Source organism: Phlebotomus argentipes, unplaced genomic scaffold (assembly GCF_947086385.1).
Source record: "Phlebotomus argentipes unplaced genomic scaffold, Phlebotomus argentipes genome assembly contig_15, whole genome shotgun sequence".
NCBI classification, from domain to species: domain Eukaryota; kingdom Metazoa; phylum Arthropoda; class Insecta; order Diptera; family Psychodidae; genus Phlebotomus; species Phlebotomus argentipes.
Window position 1 is genome coordinate 7,277,300 of NW_026776181.1, and position 27,788 is coordinate 7,305,087.

General features: G+C 39.0%; 2 protein-coding genes across 2 annotated transcripts in view; one reads left to right on the forward strand and one right to left on the reverse strand.

Moving 5' to 3' along the window:
• Positions 1–381: 381 nt before the first annotated feature.
• LOC132261840 (uncharacterized) lies at positions 382–4,565 on the reverse strand. The gene is made up of 4 exons (XM_059760846.1): positions 2,102–4,565; positions 1,012–1,801; positions 768–943; positions 382–710 (listed from the first exon to the last, which is right to left on the reverse strand). Exons 1-4 carry the CDS (start codon positions 2,290–2,292, stop codon positions 554–556), a joined length of 1,314 nt encoding a protein of 437 aa, XP_059616829.1. The 5' UTR covers positions 2,293–4,565; the 3' UTR covers positions 382–553.
• A 5,188-nt stretch (positions 4,566–9,753) lies between these two features.
• LOC132261651 (uncharacterized) overlaps positions 9,754–27,788 on the forward strand; it is a 35,854-nt gene continuing 17,819 nt past the window's right edge. Inside the window, exons 1-2 of the mRNA XM_059760549.1 lie at positions 9,754–10,084; positions 26,437–26,580. The gene's annotated coding sequence lies outside the window, so the exon portion shown is untranslated. The remainder of the gene's footprint in view (positions 10,085–26,436; positions 26,581–27,788) is intronic.

The window sequence follows — 27,788 nt, forward strand, 5'->3', positions numbered from 1 at the left end:
CAGCGTTAACTGTTTCGTGAAGATTCAATAACATGACAAAATATGCTTGCTCTGAAGCAAATTATTACATAATTGAATGTTATTCTTTTCGTCACGATCACTCGACTTTTAGACAGAAATTTTCATGAACAGTGATTTTTAATTGCTGATTCATTGGAATTCAATATTTCAAGTAAAAAAGCAAGCTTTTTGTTAATGTTTGGATTATATGTGGAACAATGTTGATTTCTCAAGAGGACAAATAAATAATCCACTTAATTTTGGGGCATTGTGTGAAGCAGTTAAATTACTTAAGAAGCAATAGGATCTGTCACAATCTTTGCGAGAGCTCCAGTTTCTGCATCGTAAGATGCACGTGACGATTATTTCCTGCAAATTCAGGCGCATTGTCAGCACTTTAACAATCAATGCACTGTCGATGGTATTTTTCGCCCATGATGCCAAAATGCAGACACTGAACATTGCACAATTTATTGGTAAGCGTAATTTCTTTTTCATGAAAATGCACAAAATTTAACATTTACTTAATATCATTTCAGAAAAGAACGTCGAATCATGACTTTAGTGAGAGAAATTGGCGCATTTGCTGTTTTATTGTGTCTTCCACTAACACGATGATGGAGGAATTGAATAAAGCTGCTATCCAGGAGATGAAAGTCGATGCCAGGTTATTGAGAATCCAGAGTCCCGTGATTGACACCTTGATGTCACTGGTGAGAAAATACGAAGGTAAGTTTGTGATGGAAAATTGCAGAAAAATATCTTACTCAATTCTCTCCACTTTGAAATCCAGATCGATGATCTTGTCTGCTGCATTCTCAATGCTTGTGATCCATCCGGTGCTGACGATGCGCAATTTGACTGAGTTGTGGCCCGTCGTCGCTGAAATCTTTCCAGATGGCCCAATATTCCACACTTTGGCTCTGTAGCTCTCATAATTGCACTGCAGGGATGAAGGAAAACAATAGAAATCGATCGTAAGATATTCAATCATGTTGACATTAATCTCACCGCAAGTTCATTGAGGCCCAGAGATCCAAATATCACCATTTGGTTCTGCTCGTGATGAATGGAAAAGTCCCCAGTGCGATAGATCGTGGACAGATTGCGTGCTGTGCCTTCGGTGGCCTCGAACGATCCCCAAAAGATGCTGAATGAGTCGAACGGATATCGGAATGACTTCCTCAAATCCTCAATATCAATCTGAGAGTAGCCCCAGTCGCTGATAAACTTGCGAATTTGCACCAGAAACATATCCACGAGGTTATTGGCGGCAGTCGAGCGAGATAATCCTCGCAGCGCGTACTTCTTCACGAGATCGTCATCTTCATCGAACATCTGAGTCAGCGAAACATCCTGAAGGACGTTGTTGAGCTGCTCCCGGAGTTGGTCTTCGAAGTACCGCTCGAAATCCCTGCGCACACCCTTCAAGATTGTCTCGTCGATAGATTCCCTTGTGCTCTGGCTGTGCATCTTCTGTCCACCTTCTGAGTAAGTCGCTTGCAGATGAATTCGACCCATTTTATATTCTACATCGAAATTTATTGCTTGCAGAGAGTCTCCTGTGATCCTGTAGCCGACTCGTCCTTCAGCTCGAGTGCTCTCAATTGTGGCATTGAGGATACCATCGCTGGACACCGGCAGGAGCTTCATCACGTCATGATTGATCATCTCGTACTCACACTCCAACGATAGAGCGCCTAAATCCACAGACAGAGTGAGGATATCTTGCAGCATTTCCGCCTGGATGGACAACATTCGCGGGGATTCGCTCTTAATGGTACGTAAATTTTTAATCATTCTGCAAGAGAATTGCTATCAGTGTCAGTATTTTGTCTGAAATCACCACAAAACTACCCCAATTCAATTAATTGTGCCTTTGTGAAGCTTAAAGCACTATGTGAAGTGCACTCAACTCTTCACTTTCCCTCTTCTCTTATACAGTGGTGTTCATAATGATTCATACTTGCTTTTAATATTGCATGAACAGTGTGAGAAAATATACTTTTGAACACCACTGCATTTTGCTTCGATTCATAAAATTTTCTAACTTTTGTATTTGTTTGTCGAACAGAAATTTAACTAAATATGCTTAACTCACACATCACTATTCTTATCTTGGAAGAACGTCTTATCCAAAATAACATGTGGCGCTCCAGTGTCGACGTCAGCGCGTCGAACGTGTGCATTGGTGAAGGCTCTCTTGAGGTAGGCACCAAAATTCTGTTGCATGCGACTGATCGCCAGCGACAAATCGTTGTCGACCTTCACTGGGCCTGAGAGGAACATCATTTATGCAGTGTTTGCTATCTCGGTGGCAATGATTGCACTTTTTGGCACTTTGACATGACACACAGACACATTGAACACTCTTGATATGCGGTGGAGATGGTCGCAAAATGCCGTCAATCGAGTATACAATTTGGCATTGCCGTGGCAGACACGAAAATGGATTGAAATTCACTCTTGGAGTGGGAGAATTTGAGTGTTATTTAATACATTTCGCTGATTATTTAAACTTTCACACGAATACACACAATTGAAAGTGGAATTTCTAATTGATACACATGAGAAGTTTTTCACTGATTGCCAATTGTCCACGTTGCTAGAGCTCAAATGAACCTCTCTTTGGACTCTCTTTCTCTCTTATCAGCGGCTTTTGGTGCAATAAACACCAACACATTTGCCAAAGCATGCTCATTGGTAATTACGATTTTGAGAGTGTGGGTGTTTGTTGATATTCGAGCTTTTCATTGATTGCCAGCAACATTCATTCAAAGCGAACTTGAAAGCGAATTGAATATTTTGACACGATCAAAGTAATTGAATTACTCGAATAATTGACTTGGCACCGAATAATTTGGAGAAAATAAATGAATTGAATGAAACCCATTCACAAATTGTCATTTAAAAAAGAACACAAAACTCATTACATGAATATGATTGCAGGGAAATTTTGGGAAACTTGTTAATTTTTCACTTTAACGAAATCTCACCTGAATCTGTTGGAATGCACAAAATGCAAATTGATTGATGGAGAAGAATTGCAAACAAGGCAATCTAAAGGGAAGACATTTCCATGTCTTGTCAGCACAGTTTAGCATTAGTGTAGCAATTGTAACTCACCGATTTAAGATTCATTGTTGTTTTGTTAATTTTACAAGATTGTCTTTTCGAAACTTCTCCAACGGAACTGAGGAACTTCTACTGATATTCTGTTTTATATCACCTTTAGTTCAAGAGGCGAAAGAACACGTGAATCCAATTGAAAATAGCAAAATCCTCACAGTGTCACTTAATTCTCCTTGTCTCTTGACTGACTCTAAATCAAGTCTGGGTCGTTGTGGGGAGAAAATGCGAGGAAATTGATTGATTTTGTGTCTGAATTGCTGCACTCTCAGGTCAAAGACTCTTCTCGAGAATCCAGTGCATTTTTATCTGAAATTCTCATGTTTTGCAATTAACGTTCATCCACTTGAACGAGCTTTCTGTCTCACTTTTTGCTGTTTTCATTTATTACATAAAATACATTCAAAAGACGATGAATTAATTTTGATATCAATCAATGGTGATTAAGAGAATATGGATTCGTGAATATAATGTGAATTCCATTGAATTCAACTTGACCACTGGCAAAAGATAGTCGAGCTAATAGGCTGATTGATTATTATAAATGATCGATCGAATGGAAGAGACTTTGATGTATTTATTTCAGCGTCCTCGGAAATATTTCATTGAATGCATCTCTCGATAATACGCCATCGTAATTGGATTACACCCTTATAGCGCGGAATTAATTGTTATTAGAGGATGTCAGTGGCTAGATATTGGAGACACTTTCGCAGCATCCGGTGAATTGTGGTGAGAGTCGTCCATCTGACGACAAAGGAGCATTTTTAATGCCACACACTCTGCTCGCTCCAATTACATTAAAACAATAATGGAGCGATGTGATCCAGAGTGGAAATTAAAGTTGAAAGTGCAGAATATCGAAGGGGTTTTTGCGGATCGGGTTTGAAAAGTCCACAAGCGATTATCAATGAACATGTTGGCGGTTTATCTGTTGCCAAACAGAATTTGTTGTCACATATTTACATATCATTAGCGATATTCGATTGAGAGCTATTCGAGGCTCTCCACACAATTGATTAACTTCTGATGGCAATTTATTGAATGGGGAGAATTTAATTAAAAAATTTTTCAATTTCCCTTTTCGAGTCACTGAGCGGCATGAAAGCTCACAAAATATGTAAAGCCTCGGCATGTCACGGAAAATAACATTGAATATTGCACATATCTTTTGAGAAAAAATATGAAAAAGAGATTAAAAGTATGCTTTTTGTGAAATTCTTTTTTATTTCACCGTCAGTTGTTTGCAATAAATCGTGTGGTTTATTGGCGTCAACATTTTGCCGTTGAAGTCTCATAAATGTTCTTTTTAGTGGATTTTCGGGCAATATTGAATTTTTGAACTCATTGGATGCATTTCATAACTCAAATTGACTCCTAAATCAATAATATTGTGCTATTTCCGGCGAAATATTATCGATTCCGCCAGAATGGACTGGAGATTTTATTGACTTCGACCAACAGCTCGTCTCCGATAGTGTCAAGGAGGGATGCTCCTGTGGAAATTGACACGAAAACACTCGCAATCTGGTGGCGGAGATGTCCTTCGTCCTTGTGATTAATAGGTGAGTGGCAATCTCGAAATTTGAGCGTATTCTCTTCGACGCCAACGGCCAGGTAACACATTAATTAAGGCCCACCACACTAATTAATATTAACCACTCTTTGTCTAGTGGGCAAAATATTTTGCCAAACCGCAGCTTCAACCTGTCCACGCCGAAGGGTTCACTTTTCCTGTGTTGTAAAGTTTATTTACAGTTTGGCGGTTTGCGGTGAAAACTCCAATTTATATTTTTGTGGAATTCAATTTCCTGCATTACATATGTACATAATTACAGCCACAAAATTTTCCAATTTTATTATTAACTTTGTTTTAAACACGCGTGTGAGTCAACAGCTATCCTTGTCCTGAACGTTCAACTGGCAGAGCTTGAAAAAACATCAGGATTCATTTGTAAATAAATGAAAGCTTGCAAAGCAAAGATGAAACAATATTAATAAACCATGGATGCAATATATTGCAGTCATTCTGCATTTTTAGTGTATGCTTTGATGATTTCATAATATATTCTTGTGAGTCAAAATAATACTGCAAAGCCAATAGTTGCAAATCAAAATGTGCGAAAGGCTCGAAAAGCATCAAATATTTGTATTTAACAATATCCTTGATAATAAATATTCCATCCCTTTTGTAAATTTTTTTTTACTATTGCATAAATTCAATTAAGCTTTTTCTACGTCCTCTCCTTTAATCTGAAAGTGTTTTTAATTCAATGAAAAAATATCTATCACATTGAGCTGGGCGAAGCCTGGCTCTATCTGAAAGCGCGCAAAACATCAAGCGTAGCAAAATCGACTAAAATGATATCAGGGAGGCTAATTGTTGCGAAATCTGAGGAAAGAAGTGGGGTTATTTATTTTTGGCTTCCGTTCGTCGCTCTGTCTTTATAAACACTCATGTGAACTTAAAAAAATAACTTAAGTGAACTTTATGTAAATTCATATAAACTTTACATATGTAGGATTATTTAGGATTATTTCAGATTATTTAGGATTATTAAAGATTATTTAGAATTTTTAAAAATTATTTAGGATTACATATTATCCTGTAGGATTTAGCTGCAAATCGAGTCTGCCACATTTCGAGTTGTTGGCATCGCCCAGCTCACCCATAAGCTAACCTTGGCGTTCGCTTATCAAATGTTTTGCAGTTGGACATGAAACTGTGTTTCACACTCACCTTTTTGTGAGAGTGAATTTTCGTGGAAAATTGTGCATCTCTATGTTGATGGAAAATTGTTCAGTGCCCCCGAAAATTGCAATTTGTCTTTTACACAAAAATCCTCGTGACGTGGGATGAAAATCTGTTGCACAGCTTCGGCGAGGGTAAACTTTTCTCCCCATCTTCGGGCGATATTTGAGTTGTGTTTGAGTTGTAAAGTACACGAGAAATTCCACGAGCGGAGGAGGGGCAATCATTATTTATTTATTTATTTGCGCTGAAACCCAATATGATGTGAGAATAGTAATGAGAACAGGCTGAATAATGCGTGTCTGGGAAATTATAGTGGGGAGTGTGCTCCATGTAGTTCTTGTGCGCCAAGGGGAGGTCCTTTTTATTGCGTGTCGGTGGGATTTTGATTTAGATATATCCCCACACATGTCTATCAATATTTACCACCATCGAATTGGGGGAGCTTCGGAAAACATCTGTCTGAGATTCCCAATAAAATTTCGCCGAGGGATGTAGAAAAAACTTAAACGATTTTGCATTTCTAAAATTTAAATGAAACACTTATTCATGTGGTGGAAGAGTTTATTGCCTTTATCACCCCAAACAGCTGAATTTCACCTCTTTGACCTCAATGAGAAGAGTTCGTCTGAGGAGTCATGTGAGAAAATTCTCTGGCTTCCCAATCACGAATAATTTATCCACTTTCCATATCCTAAATACTAGGAAATTTATTTCAAAGGAGGCTTTATTGTATATTAAAATTTTAATATTCGTGTATTGATTTCATCCCACACGGAAGACAAAATACACCGTTGATGGCGCGACAAGGAAAATGGCATCGTGATGGAACACTGTGGCTGAAAGGATAATGTGATGAGACATTTTAGAAGCGTGATCCACAAAAAACAGTAAAAAGGATGTACGAATAATTTTTCACAGAATCCCTCTTTGATCTCATGACAAAGGGATGAGACGACGAAAGTACTCTGGATGCGTTGCAAAAACTCCGGAATAATCAAAAGTAAGAGTATAATTCAATAGTGTAATTTATTCTCTTGCGCATTCTTTCATTCTTTCCTGGTGTAGAGATTCTAAACTACAACTGAGCACCTTTAATTATACGACTTCAATTGCCATAAATTCCACACTATTGTCACAAGAGCAATGAGAGCTGCAATAAAATACTTCTTATCTTAAATATTACCTCGGCATTAGCATTCACCACAAATTCTAACGCGCCAACACACGTGAAAAGCTCCGGTAAATGGGGCGAACCCGAATCACGGCAGCTTTTCCAGGATGGTTTGTGAGAAAACAAGAGTGTCTCGTTTTCAGACGGTGAAATGATGATAGCTTCTGTGGGGGTGAGAAGGGGTGGAATGGTGGAGCACTCCGGATGATCGACGGACTAGGATTAATTTAAACACTTTACTACTGTCGTAAAAATGTGTATATAATTAAATTTTTATGAGGCTCGAAAAATGACTGTTAAAGTGTGTTATTTGATTTTAATTCTTGCTCATTGTGAAACAATTTTGAAGAGAAGGAATATTTTAAAATCACAAACATTTACAGCAGCTAGAAAATTTATTTCATTTCATTTTATCAACATTCATAGCATCGAAAACAGTCATTACAGAGGTTTCAATGTTAGAAAAGGGCTTTCTTCCTAAAATATTTCTCACATGTAACTCTACACCTCTCTATGTTACTCTGTGTCTGTTTTTTCAGGCACTTGATTTTCCCATTTCGTTAAATTTTCACAGCAACTCGTTGTGTGATTTATATCCTTTGAGGTTTCTCTGTTCGTGCGAATGAGAGCATAACAATTGAAAATTTGATTTTAAAGAGCTCTTTGGGGTTTGCAAAGTGCCCGGGAATTTTACAATCGCGCGAATTACCTGAAGGAGAAAAGCGTGGGCTTTCCTCAATTTATTCTCTACCATTTCTCTGTTATTTCAAAACATTTAATTTGTCTCTCATTTTCTCTCGCTTTCTTCGTCAATGGGGAGGGAGAGGCTGTGCATGACCAGGAGAATGGTGCTGAAATGACAAATCTTTGAGGAATATGTGACGGAGTATTTTTTTTTCTCTGGGCTGAGGGTGGTGAGTGCTGCGGATCAATATCCGTTTGGGGAGTTGCCGCCCTCGTGGGCGCTGCTGGAGCGAGAAAAGAGTTCAGCGATGTCCCATGGTGAGTGAAAGATTGATGGGGCCATTTTTATCATCTTGTCTCCAATGCCGGAGGACACGCGCTCCAGTGGGAGATGAAATGGTGTGTGGCGAATTCCCATGTTGCAGACAGCAAAAATGGGAGCAACAGTTGATGACACACTATTGGTGTGGCTTTCTGCAATTCAGAGAAGTATTCGCACACTATCTTTAAGACATGCCACCGCAGCTCGGTTGAGCTGCACACCAGGAGAAGAGAGTGACAATCTGGGAAATTATTCATCACACAAAGCCCCGAGAGGATATTTATTGGGGACGAGTAAGTAATTCTATCTTAATTCATCAGCAGTATTAGTGCTTGAGCTGCTGATCCTTGGGTGTGGGCGTGAAGGCATGTCTCTATTTAAACTTTGCATGACTTTGATAGAAATTCACCATAATTTGCCGTGTGTGTCTCTCGACGATGTCACCCCCTTCTGCCACTGCAGACACTCTATGTAATTAGTGTCGTAAATAAATGCTGCCATCAGTCAAGGGAATTGGATACATAATCCGCCATGGCTGAAGAGCGACACAGAAAGATTACCCAAGTGCTCCACACGATCACCATGTCTTCAGATCATGCTTCACTCCTTAATACGAGCACCGACCTTTCGACCCTCACATTTCACCGAATCACTTTCTGCATTTTTTATCAAGCCCACTTCATTCTGGGAAAATATGACTTCCTCTGTTTGCTCTTTGATAGAAATTGAAGTGGGCTCTCGTCTCTAAAAACATTACACTTCACTCTTTTCCCTCTCACGGGTCTTCCAGGGGCATTGAGTGTCAGATTACCCCATTTTATTATCATGTATGAGATTTATAGAAGTTTTTACATTCAGACGATAAGCATTTTCACATTTTTTAGGAGGCAAAATATCCTTCCACACAGATTGATTAGAGAGAGAAAGAAAGAATTCTTTAAAAGTGCATCAATTTAAGGGATTCAACCCCACAAGGTCTAGGATTTTCCGTGCACTCACGTGACAGCTCAATAAATCTTTGATTTTGAATATTTTTTTCTACTTTTCATACTATGTATAATCAATATAAGTAACATTTACTGCATCAATTCGTGTATTTGCTTAGCTGAAGGGGAGAAAAATCCAAGCCCATCGTTATTGAGGGAAAATCTCTTGCTGTCCTTGCCTCAATGTCACACTCATCACCTCAATGCTTTTTATGGCCACTCTCAAAGAGACTTCGAAGGTATTTCACGTCACATGTCGGTGCTCTTCACAGGGTATTCCGTGTGTTTATTGCACAGACGCTTTTCTCTGCCTTGCGGCGGAAGTGACCATAATAAAAGGTAAATTCCTTTAGCAACTCCTCGACATTCCACACAACAAATATTGGTGTGAAGAGTAAATAAAATTCATTCCGCAACCCCCCAATCCGCTCTCGAACAGTGACGTCATGGAGCACGCCGTTTCGCACGATGATGATCACGCCGGAGGAGCACACAGTGAAAATTGGCGACCTGTTAGCGAATCGTGCTGGTGAGTGACATCACTTTAGTACATCTTCCTCCGACTCTTCGGCTTTGGGGCTGTGAGTGTGTTGGCGCAGTCGCTCGAGCGTCGCGACGGTTCATTCCTTCAATTCGTTGGCTTGCTGACTGGTATTCTGGCGCTCGGTGGTCCAAAAACATAAACACGCTCCTCGCCAGCAGTTGCTGGCTTCGCCTCTTGGAGTTCACGCTAATGCCAGTGTGTGCATCTCGCGACTCCTTATCACCCTTTCTCTCAAGTGACAGGCTTCTGGTTATGATGAAATTCAACTCTGGACCAAATTGCCGTGTTGCTTCCCAGTGACTCTGGTGCTCCCTAAATTCCGTTGGGGTTTCACGTGCCGAGGAATTGCGATAGAGTGTTGGCAGTTAAAGACGAACCCGCGCGTCCGTGAGGATTACGTGAGTGTGGGAGACTTTAAAAATAAGACACGTCCTGTGTGGCATTGGCATTCCCCGCCTAAATTATTAACCAATATTCGAGACACACGAGCCAGGTGAGTCCTTCTTCTGGGGCATTTGCCTTGTCCTTGATAAGTGCGTGGATGGATTATTTAAACATAGGGAAGGTCAACAAAACAAGCCTCATAGGAAGAAATACATTGAAAATATGTGGCGCAGTGCGAGTAATAACAGCCATTCACTCCACTATCTCCTTAATTATTAACACTCAATCACATGGCATCGACTCCAATCGAAATCCATATCGATTGTCGCTCCAGCGATCTCAATTTTGGCTCCTTTGAAGTACTTGCTGGCTCTGAGCGCATCTCTCTAAACAATTATATTCGCCACAGAAATGAGCACAATTATAAGAAAACATACGGCAACTCACCCACAATAACGCACATCTCAAAATAGAATTGTCAAGAAAATACTCGAAAGAGAATTATGCAAATTGCTCGGTGAAGTGGATTTTTTGATAAATTTATTTCCACGTTAAAATAACCTTATTCATCTGCGGGGGTCAATTTGTAAGGATGTACAAAAACAGTCCACATCCAAGGCAATTAGACTGTACAGTGCCATATAATACTGATTTGTTGGTAATTGAGAATTTGGTTGACGTTAAAGTGTTGATATACTTGAGATGCTATTTTGGATTAAATAGTTTTTTTTGTGTTCGCTGTCGTTATTTTGTATATGTTAAGAAACTCTTTGCCTTATCAAGAAAGAATGACGGCATTTCAAGTCGTCTGCATGTGATTTGCTTGCGAGGAAATTCTCAATGGCAAGAAGATGCTGACAATTTCAGCAACTTGACCCACTAACCCGACGTCCTACTGTGCGCCACATAATAATAATTTATCCTCATCACACATTAAGTTCATTACAAGACTTTATGTGGATGGCAATAATAGGGCGCGCAGAGAAAGGAAGGACAATTTTCAGATGAAACTGCCATTTTGCCAAAGTGGAGGAACTTGATGGGGAGATATTCAATTAATTTCCATTGGTATTCCGCCCCACCTCCGCCAAAACTCTGGGTATCATTTGTGTGTCACGAGGGAAAAAACGCTCCACTTTCACCCCAAACCATCGCCCCAGTCGAACACAAGTATTGACCAAACGAAGAAATCGAAACACAATATTATGAGCGATTTTCCTTTTTCAGGCACTCGCTGGGGTATTTCGGCGGGTGGTTGCGCTGCTTTGCGGCTCAGAGGGCCAAAATGTCTCAGGGAAAAATTGTCTTGCCATGTAATTTGTGTATAATATAATCCACACAAGTTGCTTTCACAATTCCCAACCCCCGTCAAATCATGCCACACAGAGATTTGGCCCCAAAATAAATCCTCCTTTTCTCGATCAACACGACAACCCATCGAGAGATTTGCCCACAGACCCAGAAAGAATCATACAATTGCGACCATAGTGTGCAGAAGGAGAAAATAGGATATAAGTGATATTACAACTTCTCTTTCGGCGAATGGAAATCATCAGGGCGCATAAATGGGGTGTGTTCTTGGGGTGAATTGGATTAAAAATGAAAATTACTTTCACAATATTTACAACATTAAATTTTCAATATTTCGTGACTTTGCTGGCTTTGTTTACATTTCAATGGCGAAGAATGTGTCACTATCAGACACTATATTTAAATTATTCCACATGCTTCCTCTCCCATTTTCCATATGCCCAAGAATTCTGTCATGCTAGCGGAACAACAATAATGGCGATGTGGAAAATTCTCTGTAAATCGCGTATCACAACCGCTCACACATTAATTTTGTCAATAAGTGCGTATGAAATCGCTTTATTGCACGGGACACACAATTGTGCCAAGAATAATAAGACCCATATTATATGTACAAACTCTATTTCGGGGATTTCGGGCATGTCTTAATTTCATTTGCACAAAAAATCAAAGAAAAACAAGCAATTAGTAATTTATTAGATGGAAATTTGAATCAAGAGTGTTTAATTTTCTTGACACCTCACAAATTTATTGTCAGGATCTAATTCAGTCGCTTCTGTTTACCTTGAAACCAAAAATGAACATCATTACATTTTGTTATCAATGTTATCTTGTTCTCGGCCCGATACATTTTTGTGTGTATACATAGTTGCCCACAAGAACCGCACAGTGCTGAGGTGTTGCGAAGGGTTAATGGAGAGGCGTTGTGTGACATACACGCTAGTCGTATGCCTTTCAATTTACTCCGCCGCACTTGAATGTTAGACAACACGCATCGGGAGACCATATAATCAATTGATTTTCCTCAAAAAGATCATCCATTTTGAGTGGGTTTTACGAGCACTTTGGAGATTAAATTTTAGAGGGTAATAAGAGAAGTGGAGAGTTTCCCAAAGTACAAATTCAGAATTGATGAGAATGTGAACCAGAGTGAATTTTCCATCTTTCACTTTTCAACTCTGATTCTGTTTTATCCAATTTTCTTCACTTACTTAACACGATGTCTCTTGCTCGCGTCCATATCCAAAAAGGGACTGTGGAAAAACGAGAGAAGTTTAGCATAAAATGTGACACAGCCATCATCAAAACCTTCCCACTGGTGTCGTTTGAATGGTGTTGAAGGAAGAAAATAGATTTTTTGCACTACACTTTCTCATGCGGTTTCTTTCAGCAGCTAAGCGGTCTTATTTACTTTTGTCTTATCCTCATTATTTGCACATCTGTTCACAATTTCATACAAACCCGATGTTTCTTTTCCTCCACTCCATTCGTGTGTGTGTCTAAATTTGCAATTTCACAGCGGAAAGTGGGTTCTTTCATGCTTTTTTTGTGTGCGAATATTGAGGTAGTGAATTTTCTTGCATAATTCCAAATGAGATTTAGCGCCGAAATGTGATTACCATTTGAATATATCAAGTCATGTGTGTCACTGTTTGACGGCAGATAGTGAAGCTTTTCTCAAGGGTTCTCCTTTTCCTTGTTCAGTTCCGCGTTGTACTCAAAAATTCTATTAAGTCGATTGCCACCGAAAAAATCATTTTCCACCTCAGTCTCACACTAAATCAGGTGGAAATCAATTTTCTCTCATCGACTTTTTCTTCTGCTCCTCTTCGTCTTCATTTAATACAATATTCATTTGAATGCCTGCGAGGAGGCAGATCAAGAATAGAACAATCCCATATTCACCTTCTGTGCCCATTCAAGCGCAATTGCCCTCCACGGGGATTTCATTGACGAGAGACCGGTGTTGAGATGTAGAATTGGGCACATCATTTACACAAAACATGAGCTATCTTCACGCAAATGCGAGGCGATCTCCGACCCAGGAGTGGGTGGCCTTTTTCCTCCGGCTGAGATGTTGGTTTCAATTGCGAAACTTTGCCACACACTCTGGCGGACGGAATTCCTTTGCCCACGGCATGATTCTGTTTTACCCCTGAAAATTTCTCAAGCGTGGGAACTTTTTCACACAAAACTCCTCCTGGAAATTTGGCAAATTTCACAATTTGCCAAATTCATTGTGTATTGAAAGTTACATTGAAGGGCCTTTTGTATGCGGAGGAACGAAGGTGAAAAGCTCAGCGAAATGCTGTCGAAGTACAAAGCGATCCCATAAAATTCTCTTCACGCGCAGAGCATTTGTTAGATAAGGAGTTGCTGAAATCTTACAACCTTTTACAGACTTTCAATCAAATCCTACTGCTTCTTGACGAAAATTCTCTAATGCTCCGCCTACTCCCTTGCTCCGCCCCTTTAAATTATTCCATTATGCTAATAATGTTGGCATTCAAACCCTTCATATAATTAGAAAATCCCATTTACTTACATATATTCTCTCGCAATCCTTTTTACCACCCGAGTTTGAACAATAAAAGTTGCGAAATACTTTCCATGCAAAGATGTTCCTTTTTCCGTATTTTTATTCACTTCTATTCACAACGACAAACTCTCAAATTTTGCCGCAATTGAGTGAGTGAATTTTCAGTATATTTCCATTGAATTATTTCATCTCCATTAGGTTAAGAGATTGAATTGGTAATTTATGGGTGTGAAAATTGATTTTTGATTAAACATCCCTCGCGGCAAAATTGGGTTATTCACTGAGAATGGTGCAATTTAAAGGGTTTCGCAATGGGGCCTCCGCACTTTTTATCCACGCAGAATTCTTTCAATTTCATCCTCCACCTCCGCAAACTTAAATAATTCATCCGTAAATTATATTTGCATGAGTTTTTCACTGTAAAGCATTCCACTGAGTGATTCTCTTTTGTGATGCCTTTTGATGTTGCGAAACAATTTCAAGAGTTCATCCTCAACTTTGGTGGAGATCGTGAGGCGTATTTTATCGAAAATTTCTGAGAAGACTCCTCCAGAAATCTCAGGTGTTCATCAATTATTCATCGCTCCTGGGCGAATACTATGCGATGAATGGTAATATTTGTTTTTGGCCTTTCACTTTCACCCAATAATTCTCGAGATCCCCCCCTGGGAGGTCTCTCGAGGTGCCTCCTAATCGCCAGGAGATTAATATGGCACGTCACATTCCAAACAGGAACTGAAGATTGAGGATGCCTTTAATAAAAGTCTCCCTCGGCAAGTGCCACCAATTCAATTCCATTGCCGCACGTTTCCAAATCTGCGTCCCAGGATGGGATGTCGATACGTGGGGGTGTTGGCGAGATTAGAGTGGGTGATTGAGAAAAAAATGGGGTGAAGTGAGACCGGAGTGTTTTGTCAAGTGTTTATTGGAAGATTTAGAATTCAATGTTCCTTCGACCGTTCAGATGAATTTCCTTGTTGATTTTTCCTCCTTTTGACTCTCTGTGTGTTTTTATACCTACTTTTTTTCACTCCAACAGCCTCACATAAAACTTGCTTCCCTATTCTTTAATTTGGGGTTGTGTATTTAGGTTCTCTGGTGGGGCTTTTGTTGATCTTTAAGCATTGCATTATGAATGCATGGAAAATGAATTTTCCGTCCGCTGAATTCTGTAGCACTAGCTTTATCCGGATTCTCGGGAATTCACAAAAATTCAATTACTATTTCCGAGCTGTATACAAGAACGTCACTTGTCCCACTTCGCTATTGACACCACAAATAATTCAATTACTGCCTGAATTTACAGCTGACAAAGTCCCAAATGCGGCAGAAGTTGTAAGACATGCTGAAATCCGAAATCACATTACTAGTCCGCCAGATTAAACATTTAAAACCTCCATGGCATTCGAAATCTCGTGTAGTGTTCTTGACACTGAATTGCTTCATTTGCGCTCCAGCGCTGTGGAATAGGAAGTGTACAGGAATAGATGAGGGAAGTACAGTCATGCACAGTGGCAATAAGCGAACAACGCCTGAAAGAACTTGAAAGTTTTCAACTTTTACCTTCATTAAAGATTTACATTTCGATTGTCACACTATTTCCATTCAATTCACCACCCATTTTCATGCAATACATTTTTTATGCTCTCTCTCTCGTCTGTCCTGCCCAGAGTTCTCAATCTATTTCTGACATAGACATTGTACATTGATGATGAGAGGACCGAGTGAAGGCCACAAAGCCTGAAAAATAGGTAGGAGAAATACCAAAGATTATTTACCACTAATAAAATGGGCAGCAAATTGTTTTCCCTGAAAATTCTTGTAAGCCGTTTGCAATTTGGGAGACTTTTCCACATTATCACAATATTGCGGAAAGACTCGTGGAAGCTCTACAGCAAACCTCTTACGAGAGTGTCTTGAAACTAATGACAGGAGACTGCATTCTTCGGGAAATGGAGCTTTTATTAATGCTTTCAAAGCTGATTTCCCTCATTATGATGGTAATTTTGAATTGATACAGAAAAAAACAAGTTTTCTGCGATGGCAAAGTTTTGTGCACATTTTTATTAGGTTTGAGTTGTGCAACTCTCAAGAGCATTAAAGTTCCATCTTGAGTTCCATGAATTTTTCCGTTCTTTGTTCAACATCACCAAGGAATTCTTGTAAGTGGCAATCCTCAATGGCGTTCATTAGGTCTCGTTATCACGATGTAAAAAAGTTTCTCCCTCAAATTTTCTTAAGCACTCAGCTTTTATCTCCTTTCTTTCTTCATAAGAGTCCAAATTAATTTAAATTTCTGATTATGCTGTGAATCTTTCATCACTCTTGAGCCAATTTTCAAGGGGATAGTTTTGGGGAAAATTTTACAACCAGGAAATAGAAAGAAGGGTCAGAATTTTACATAAAAAATACATACAGTTATCAAGATTGGAGTTGTGAAAATAGACTCAACACATTTTCGTGAATGAATCTAGATTTCTCTCGTCTCCCTCTCAACTCTGTCCACTCGAATTGCGATTCTGGCAAGAGAATAACAAATGAGACAACTGTTGGGATACAAATTAGGGGGACAAAAAATCTATTTCTGTGGAATGATGGGAAAGAAACCATGCCTCTTATTCCTCAACAAAGACGCTTCATTTATCTCTTTTTTAAATTTAATTGTGCGGTGAAAATAGCTCAAGTTCAATGTAAATTCTCCTCAAGTGGTTGCTAAATTGCTTCTTGGACAGAATTTAATTAGCTTTTCATGCATCTTACAAACGAGCTGAATTCTTTATCATCTCCAAATTAGTCCAAATCGTGGTGTACATTGAATAATTTATTCAATAAGCTTGGTGTCTTCTCTGTTTAATTTATACCCCGTCTCTCCGTGTATTTAACTCACAAATATTGATAGCAAATAATTGATTGGTTAGAGTAGAAATATTTGATTTTGTTCTATATGCAAATATTTCACTCATTTCTCCTCTTCTTTTTCGGATAACTGTCCCATTTATTCAGCTCAAATCGATCAATGTCAAAATGTGATGGAAACACGAGCTTTTCAGAGCTTTTAGTGTACCGAAGCAAGACTTCTTTCGGGCAAATTTTGTGCAGATAAATTACTCAAAGGATTTGCCGAATAAATTTTAATATATGTTTTAATATTTAAAATTTATTATGAAATCTGAATCTTAAAGGAGCGAAGCATTGACCTGGCAAGGATGTTCTGCAGCACGTTGCTTGAGTGTGTGCGAGTATTCATTGTCAGAAGGAGTTAAAGTAACTGATGAGATTGTTGCACAAACTACTCAACATGCAAATATGCTATTTTTTGCCTGGCAGCGTGAAAATTTTCCAATTTTACAATCCATTAAGCATATATTCATGCACTGTAAACATTCCGCTGAAGTATCCTGAGAATTTATCAAATAGCAGCGCGAAATTGTGAGAAATGAATTTAATCTAGACGGGGTGGCAAGACATGAAGGCATCACAATGCAAGAGCCGTGCACGAGACGAATGCTTTCCATGAGCTGTGCGGCGATGAATTATGGGAAGGAAATGAACTTTAATTGCAGCGATGTATTTTGATATTCGCAACACACAAGTAATTCCGCTGTGTTTACACAAAAGTCGGCAAGAATCTATCCTTTTCCTCATGAGTTTGTGGCCATCATAAAAGATACTCATTTCGTGGTAAATTGTGTGTAAGCAAATACATAAAGTGTTGTATTTCGTTGAGTAAATTGCGAATTTAACGTCAAATTGCTTGGCATTTCATATGAAATTGACTCAAAGATAAGTCGAAGAGAGTCACAGTGGAAAGTTCCTCGTCATTCCTCTGGGGACATGTTTGCTTCACATACGCAATGTCGCTCTTGGTCTCTCAGCATTGAAGTAAAGTGCAAGAGAATATCTCGAACAAGACAATTTATTCTCATGTATCACATTTTTATTTCTCCAATTTCAATGCAATTCCATCCCTGTGTCGAGTAGAAAATGGAAAATCTGCAATTGCAGTGCAAACAGCATATGTGAGCGATTTCTGTTTCCGCTCTCTGTCACTTGATAGACTCTAATTGTACTTTATGTTGGCACTTTAATGATGTTTTCAGGAAGGCGAACAAGACGATTTTATCGCCATTCCCGCCAGGAACTGGATCATGCAATATCCTCTCACAGCTCCGCCCTATCATTTTTTCATATTAACGCAGGAAGAACTATTTCGTGACAGAGTTGTTGCGAAGTGAAGACTCCTCGTATACATGATATCATTTGGAAAATGTGATATTTACTGAAAATACTGCACACCACTCTTCCCTATGCTGTTCTGATGCCACGCACTTCATTCCGCCCACTGTGAAGCTGCTTGAGCACTCAGAAAAGCCCCCAAAGAAGCTCCACATGAGGGGAGCCCCCATGCGAGTCGGCAGCATACAAATGATAATAATGTGCGGTTTGTTTGCTGGCGCTCAGTGAGATTGAGGGTGGAATCCTCGACGTGGGGAAGAGATTGAAGTTTTTCCCGGTGGGTGGGCCATAGACGGAATATGAGAGCGTGTAATTGGCAAAATATACACTGCTGAGGGGAAGAACGTACACTTCCTCCTAATGCAAGAGTCGCACCACTTATAACATCAAAGGGTCAATGCGCCCTTAAGATGTGCGAAGTAACTTTCATTCTTGCTCTCACTAGCAAGTCTCACTAGGCATATTAAAATGATTTCGCAACACTAACAGAGAAATTTAGCCAGAAAATACAATATATTTTCTGATGGATTTTTCAGGATTCAACGTCTTCAGGGCTTCGAAATCAAGAACTCAAAATATGTTTTCACTACTTTAAGCTAAATGTTAATTTACGGAAAGTTTTGAATTGCTAAAATTCGCTTGTTCTTGACTGCCATTCATAATGTAACAACGGTTTCATAAAAAGAAAGAATTTTCCATATTCCAAAGGTGGTTAACCGACAGTAAACTTTTAATTAAACCAACTTTTCAATTTGTAGTCATCCACTGCAATTCATGGGAACATTTATTCCCTCTCGCTACATCAGACATGGAAATTCAACACTCAATAATCCATCCGGCGAACGGGTGTGAAAATGTTCCACGAAGTGTTTGAAACATGACTACTTCTTGTGCTATTTTGCGGTGGATTTTCCAACTGAAAATCATGAGTTTGCGAGTGGGGATTGTGGGTGTCTGGGGGAGGCTTTTTCTGCCGCTAAAACACCCACTTTGGCGTGTGAGGCAGAGTTAATGGAGGAGCGAGTGAGTGTGTGGCAAATTGCTCGTGTGTGTTCTATGTAGATAATTTTCATATAATTCACACAGGTAGGAAAAGGATTAAACGTGTGCCGAAGTTACACAATTCGCCAGCGATGATGTGGAAGAATGAGACGACTTAGCAAAGTATATTTATTTTCTCTTTTGCCAAATTGGTCTCTTCCTTGTGCCCTCGCTGGTAAATCATATTCAATAATTGGATGGGAATTCATTTAATTTTCACCACCACTGAGCATCGTGACAGAGCATAAATTCACTGAGCAGTCGCGATAATGAGATTTTGGGGCAGACTTTCACCGCTAAGGAGGGTTAAAGTGCTGCTAATTTTTGTTGGCATTTTCATGCGATTGAATTCTTTCCATCCCTAAATCGTGTCTGTCTCGTTCAGTGACACTCGCAGATATTCTTGTCTCTGGTCGCCTTTCATTCAATTAAATTGCTGTCTAAATCATCACCATCTCCACATGTAAAATCAGTTAAATAAAGTGAATCCCAGAAAAATCTCCCATTTCGATGTCAGTGAAATTTCTGTTTCCCAGAAAAAATGTCAGTCCAAAAGCTCCATTTCAGCGGGAAGCATAAAGGGAAATCTTTGGTGTTGTCATCGTGTCTGTGCCTTTGTGGAGCTTTAACACGCCAGAGAAGCAATTTTCCACAGTTAAATATTTGATCTTTTTATTGAAATACAACACATGTACTCACAGCCATATGCCATCGCATTTTTATTTGGACGGCGAGGAGAAGGAGAAAGAGATTTCCTCGCGAAAATTTCATGAGGACTCCATTCATTCTGAGCATGTTTTGTCGATGAAATATTCCCTGATATGGGTCATAGGATAGAGGGAGGTTTATGAAGAATAAAGAAGTTTTTCCTTGTCTAAAAATGTAATAAAATCAGACAGTTCAATAAAGTTCTCAACTCCTCTTTTGTTATTAGTTTCAATTCAATAGAATTTACAACTTTTCGTGTACACTACATTAAGTCGAGAAGTTATCCCTTGGATTTTCCTCGGCTTATATTTGCAATTTTCCACAACAAACAAGGCGCAGAGGCTATTTTATAATTCATCTACTAAATACACATTTTTCCTCGCATTCACCTCAAAGGTTACTCCATCAAAAGGATCTCCGTGAAACTTTTATCTGTAACTCGAGTCAACTTAATGAAGCATGACTGTTGAAAAAATATTTCCTGCTAAAGTTATTTTTTTTATGCATATCAAGGTGGAATTATGAATGCATTTGATGAAATGTCTCTCACTCAATTGTAAATGAAGCGAAGCTTAGGGAAAGAAAGCTGATAATAATCCTTGATGAGAGTGTCCGAAAAACTTTCCCTTACTCTTTGAATTGTTGAACTTGCGGTTAATACCGAGATGGCTGAACATTATATGAATAGGGAGTGGATGAAGGAGAAAAGGACGACGATGAGTGATGAAAAACCTTGTCTAGGTATTAAAATACATAATCCGAGCTTCGACTAATCAGTGGGAATTCATACAGACGACAGCATAAAGAATGAGCGAGTATACAAGGTGAAGGAGCTTCTATTCTTCTGCTCCTCTTTCTTCAGCCATGAATACACCTTTTCGGTATTGTGTAATCCGCCAGGGATCCCCCAACCAGACACTGATATGAATCTCGCATTGTGTCTCTCTATGACACTTGTTGACCTCAAGGAGTGACATCAAGTACCTCATTCACACCGCGGGAGGAAGAAAAATTACACATTTTTTTTTCAACTGCAAGGATGATTTAGTGCGAGATGTGTCACCGTGAATGTGAATTTTTTTTTCACCACATACTCGCTCAAAAGCCTTTCGTGTCCTTCGTACGCAGGATTAAATTGATTCTCCGAATTTCGATACACAATTCACGCTGAAAAACTCATTTAGTTCACTTATTCATTAGCTCTCCTCTTGTTTTCACAGCCTTGTTGTGCATTAAAATTCAATTAATCCATCTTTGATTGGAGTCACATTGTTGAAACTCATGCATAGTTCCGTGCTCTGTTCATGTTTAGTCTACAGACTATGTATTCAATATAGAGGCAAATTCAGCTTCAATTGGCCCACTAATCAACCTGTTGTTTCAGCTATCAGCTGCGAAATTTAATTAATTCAGGTTAATTTCCATCGTCCCACGTGAATTTGAGAAGAAATAGACCGCCTAATCTCTCGTGAAGATTGGCTCTTTGCCAGATTCTGGCGCGTGAACTGAATCAATCCTCACTGGGTTCTTCCTCAATTCTCTTTAAGCAATTGGGTGTTGTAAACAAAGTACCGTGAGTTTGTCAAAATATGATAGTTCGTAATGAGTTAATTATTCAACCACTTCTTCAGCCATTCATTCATATGTCTATTTTAAACATGAAGTGTAATGAAAATTTATTGTGTCTTTTTTTTCAATTATTTATGTAATAAGCTTTTTGCATGTGACATTTAAAATCGTGAGAGTCAGAAAACTTTCTCCGGATTTAGCCTACGCAAAGTCATGAGATCAAGTTCATGATGTTTAGCATAAAAAATAATACTGCAAGTTTTCTTGTTAATCTCCGATGAATATTTTATGGCCAGAGGTGGGTGGCAGCATCAGAAAGCCATTAGGGTGAAAATACGTGCCATGGATATTTATTAGTCATCAACTGGTTGTGTTCCCTTCATCCCTGGTAATCTTCACTGTTCCTCCGGCAAATATTGTATGTTCTTGATAATGAAAATTTCATAAAAAACCACACGAGAAAAGTAAACAGCCAATTTTCTCTTTTTTTTCGACCTTATCAGTATTTTTCCACATGCATTCCCGCTGGAAGCACTGCATCTAATGACCGATATATCGTTCCCTCTCGGTTAAATTAAAAATTCCACTCTCGCAGGGGAAAAAACCCTATAATCGACGGTCTTTCAATATCGATTCGCTGAATTGCTGGGTAAATTGCGATGCTCCGCATTAATGAGGTCTCGCAAATAAATATGCTAATATCATAGGAGTTTGTTGAAGTTTCCTGCAAGTTTTCCCACACTCGTCAAGTTCAACAGACTAGCAATTAAATTAGATTTTCTTCCCATGGGACTTGATTTCAATCAGTTTTAAATTAATTCAGGAGACATTTGAGATATTTACACAAGGTCTTTATTTATTGTCTCTCAAGGCATGTCGCTAAAGGATTCACTTTAATGGCAGTCGCTAAAAGCGCGACATTAAGGGAGGAAATCTGTGAGGTAAACATTGAATTTAATTCAGTATTCAATTACCATGTAATTGATAAAATTTCTCAGAATTATGCTCTTCCAGATTTGAAATTACATTTTGACTGCAAATCAAACTCATTGCCAAGGCCTAGGCAATTTAAATCCGACCTTGATTCTGGGCTTCTGCATATTTAAAAGTTATTATTGGACCGATGGTGAGAGCTGGAGGAAATATTGAGGGCGATTTCCATCTGAACATTGCGAGTAGTTTCATTGAGGTGAATCTTATTTTTATAAATCCATACTTGTCCGACATATCACGCCACAACTGACACGCCAACCCTGTCTTAAGAGACAGCTTTTCCTACCTTCTTCACCCGGAGAGCCGGTTTTTCCTCCTCCGTCGCCCAACTGAGGCCCCGATAGGATATTTTCCTTGGAATTTTATCTCAGCGACACATGCCAATGAGAAAGAAAATCTAATATTCCGATCGAAAGCCACACTGGTGAACGTCCAGAAAAAACGTCGATGAGTAAGGAATCTTGGTTGTGGTTTCTTGGAGTGAAAGAGTGAAGATTCTTTTTTCAGGGTGAGCCGTTTAAGTGGAAAAATGAGGCAATTTCTTCTCTGTACAATTTTCAGCACAATCCATGCGGAAGAAAAGCCAAAGAAAGGAACAAGGAAAATCACGAGTGAGAAGAGTAAGAAAAAGCTACAAATGTTCCATGTTGACTTTCTCCTCCGCACCTCTCGTCCTTTTCACTTTTACCAGCCCAAAGAGTAGTCGAAAGCACATGATTGGTGCTGTTGGCCCGAAATCACAACACAAAGAGGACGCGTGTGTGTCTGGAAAGGTGTCTCATTCAATATCAATGAACACCATTTTCACAGTGTCTTGTATTGCCCCTTTCCTTTGATCTGCAGCATTCTTTCAGTTTATACCTTCAATTGCATAATTTCACATTCCAAGTTGAATGTCGTCATTATTATTGTATTTGCATTTTTCGTGACGGCCAACTATTTGTATTCTCCACTTTATTTGTTCAATTGATTCAATAAATACAAAAGGAACAAAGATAACTACTTGCAATGTTTCTAAAGCGTTTCGACAACCTGCAGTTGAACCAAATTGGATAGTTAAATCCGTGGTTGTGCTCATGAATTTCCAATTTTGATAGGAAGAATTCATTGGTATTCGCAATTCACTCTTGTCGTCATTTGTTCTACAATCTAATTCAGCCAACTTATGCAAATGCAGCAGAAAAGATTCTCAAGAATGCTCCACAACCTTCTTGTATTGTCAGAAATTGCAATTTCCAAGGTGATACTACTGAAATGGACTTCAAGTACCGTGGAGAGGTTTCTGTATTAAATGTTGTACAATGGCAAATCGATTTCCAAAGCACCTGGCAATGAATTTTGCATCAAACAGAGGTAAAAAGCACAATTTATGTCATATTGACGCTGAAAGGGTGAAACTTCCATTGAAATCATCCCTCGTGAAATATTGATTCAAGGGCTCGATGGGAAAGCCAATTGATTTTTCACAACTCATACTTCTTGTGACTTTTATGTGTGGCTGCAATAAACGAGGAGGAATATTGACATTGTGTGGGATGTTTGTAATTTTTCTCAAATTAGAAAATAATATTTATCCACAATTTATGCCTGTCTCCCGAATTAATGATTAAATATCACTTGGCAAATATGTACACTTGCGGGTGGGAATTAAAGACATCGCAGACCGTGAAGTCAGCGAGACTTTATTGCACACTTTGAGGTTTATTGTTGAGGCATAAAGCGAATGGGAAGAGCGCGTGACAAAAATTTACAGTCAATTTTCAATCAATTTCTCTTGAAAACTCGTGCTTGGGTGAAAGAGTTGAGAGATTTTCTGAGAATTTTTTTTTTATGTTATGTTGACATTTGAGAGAGCAATGAAAGATTTTCAGCAAAATATTCCCACTTTGTTTGGCTCGTTAAACTTTTGCAAATAAATTTGTCATATGAAGTTGAAGATGAATAGAGAATTGAACCCTGATTCTTCCATCTTCACAACAAGACTCTCATATTTATCTACTTACGTTGCGCATCCTTCTCACATTGCCATCATCGTCGTGACTTTCATTTGCTATCAGATTGCAAATAACAATTTGGAGAGTCTCTCGAAATATTTCCACATCAACCCACGTGTGCGCGAATAAAAGTAGAAATTCAATTAAGAAAATAACCACCGAAATTTGCAGAATTGCTGTGGGGTGAGAATTGCCATTGAGTCAAACAATGGCACTGTTTGAATGTTGTCTTGGTCGCACGAAGGAATTCAGCCAATTTGCGGCAATATTGTGAAGAAATACAATAAATAATGTTCTGTGGTATCAGTCAAAGAATAGACCCACGTGCTTCAGCACTCCCCCCACCCCCACCCCACTCCCTGTGCCATCATTCATACATAGCCAATACCTTCACTTTGTGTGTCACCCAGCAATTTTCGAACTAATAACATTTTCTCGAGCACAAATCGATTTTGTGTGTGGCACGCACCGCGAATAAATAGCGAAATCAATTGATGACGAGCACAAAATGCTCTGGCCATGCAAAGATAGTGCTCAGGTGTGTCTTGGCAAGGAGTCGAGGACTTCAGGGCGGGGGAATTCAATTCGTCGATATATACCTGAAATTCTCAGAGAAAAAAAAGAGCGAGAAATGAAACTTTATCATTTCAACACATCATTTCACATTTTTCCAATTCACCAATTTCTTCCCCTCCTGCAGGATAATCCAGTGAATTTGCGAGTGAAATAAGTTATAAGATATGCGACAATGGTGAAAAGACGTGCAAAATCACCAATAAAGACACACAAGAGAACACAGATGTTCTTTTGTAGAAAATTGTCCAAATTGCATGTTTCAAATTACATGAATTTCATACGATTTTGTCTACTTTCTCACAGCGTGAAATCGGCAGTGAATGAAAGATATTTTTTGGGGAATTTGCAATAATTTATATTTTTCAGGGATACTTTGTTCGTTGTAAAATTGAAAAGAAATTTTAGGGAATACAGACAATAAACACTGCAAACTCAACACATTCATTATTCATTTTACGACCTTGTCGGTGCACTTTCACCCCCCTAATGCCCCCTATTGCGGCAGGGTAACCGTGTTGTAATTTTTTTAAGGAAAATATTTCAATTGACAGATGTTTACTTACTTAAAGGAAAAAAAATTACATAGAGAATTCATATAACGTATTCTACTTATGTATTGTATTTGCTCTCATTTCCCCAATAATTTTAAAATAGCTGTCGATAGAAAACTTAATTATTCATATATTTCTATACATGAATAAGAAATTAATATTTCACTTCATATTTTCATAATTATATTTTTTCCATTCCAATGAAAGTAAGAATGATAGAAAATTATAATGTATTTGGGTCGATTCGGATGACAAAAGAACTGGAAGAGGGTTAAATTTACAGTAAAAAATGTGCCAGTAGAATTTTGTCGAGAACACTAACTCAAACAATACGTGAAGGCTATGAATTTATGAGTAGAAAAATCCGTACTTCACTGTGAATTCCATGAGCAACGGAGTGTTAAGAAATCGTTCAGCAATTCCCCAGGGAATGTTCGCTAAATTTTCCATCAAGTGATCGGATAATGGGTCTTAAGATGGAATCCCTTCGGCTACACGTGCTTTTGGCAAATTTTCTTCATTCTCTTGTTCAATTACTGAGCTAATTTTTCAACATTTTCCTACGCAAACACTTCCTTGAGGGCATTTTCTCAGAATCCCCACTTTATTATTCATTAATTACAACATAACATTTTCACAGAATTAGTATCTCGCTGATTTGGTGGGGGTTGATTTTTTCCAGTGCCAATTTTTACAGACTTTTCTCATGGGAAATATCTCAAAGATGTCATCTGAACTTTTTGTGGCGCAGCACAGCTTGAGGCGTTTTAATTTCCCTTCCCTTTGTGGATGTGCAGAATCATTTTTCCAGCCGGTGGCGGAAGATGTATTAAAACAGAATTAACTGACTGTTTTGGTGAATGAATCAAAAGAAAACCATCCATTGTGCTTGTACACACAGCGACAGGAATGCTAATTTTGCCTTTTCCCTCTTCTTTTCCAGGAATAATCTGACTGGTGAGGCGTTTTGGTGGCGTTTCTTGTGTGTACTGATGGAAATGGAAATGGACTAGCCTAGAGCCGTGAAAATGGACGCATTTGGCTGTCGCTTTGGATGAATAGACACAATCCATTCGTCTATTTACAGGTAATTATCACCATATGAACTCCCATAAATTAGCCTAAGTTCTCGCTATCTCATGGGAGGTTGGCCGAAAACACTGTTTGGCGCCACAAAAGACAATGTAATTTCGGTGGCACGTGTACAATTATCGACACCATTTGGCCCAAGTGCGAGCCTTGACAGAGAGGGTGGATTTTGACCTTTCTGGGCGACCCATTGAGAAAAAAAGGCGCGAGGCGAACAAACTTTGCTTTGGTGTAGGCTGTGAAATTGCCAAAAGTTTCTTGGCCTCTCCATTATGCTCGAAACTGATGGTCTTGTTGACTTTAGTAGTGCCGCGGGGTAACTATTAAATTACCCTCGAATTTTCCTCTAATTTTCATTCACTCTGTAGGACATGCTCATGCAAATTCTTCCTGCACTGAGAGGAAATGCTGATAAATTTCACAAATTTGGTATTTATGGTTTGTTGGAGAAAAAATTCTGTTAGTACATCGAAGTGTGAAATATTAACTATACGATTTCGAGATGGCATTTAAAATGTCTGCTAGATTTTATCGTCTTCCGCTCGTACGTTAGTTCACAATTCCATCCAGCTTTTCCCCGAACTTTTCCCGCTGTGTATAGTGAGAGATAGCTTTATGTGGCTTCAGGCCAAGAGAAAAACATGGAAAATTTCGAGGCAGTCGATGGTTGAGTGAAGCAATAATAATCCAAAGTGATGGCCTCGAATCATGAATATTGTGCGATTGAATGATTAATTAATCCTCCTGTGCGTCTCTTCACTTCTCCGTGGGCAGGAAAATGAGTTTGGTGTGGAGAAAAAAGCCATGCTCTCGTAAAGAACACACGGTCCGTAATGTATCAATAAATAATTCAAATATTTGTGTTTTCTTGTCCTGCCGAGGTGCTGCCGTGAAATGAATGCAGGCGAGGTGGGATCAAATAAAATGGCACACGATGCTAAGAGCCAAATTAATTATTGAGCCGAGCGATATAAATGGACTTCGATGTACACGTGGAAATACTCGGTGTGCTAATCAACTGGACTCGTCCGAAGGATGAGTGTCATTGTCTTAACCTTGCCGTTTCCACTCTTGTCTGCCAGAAATCTGCAGGAAAGTGTGGGTGAGCGTATTACGACTTATTTGTTGGGATTCACTCGGGTTTACCTTTATTCACCCCGCTTTTCTCTATTTCTGACTCACTAGCGTCACTCACCGGAAGAGTCT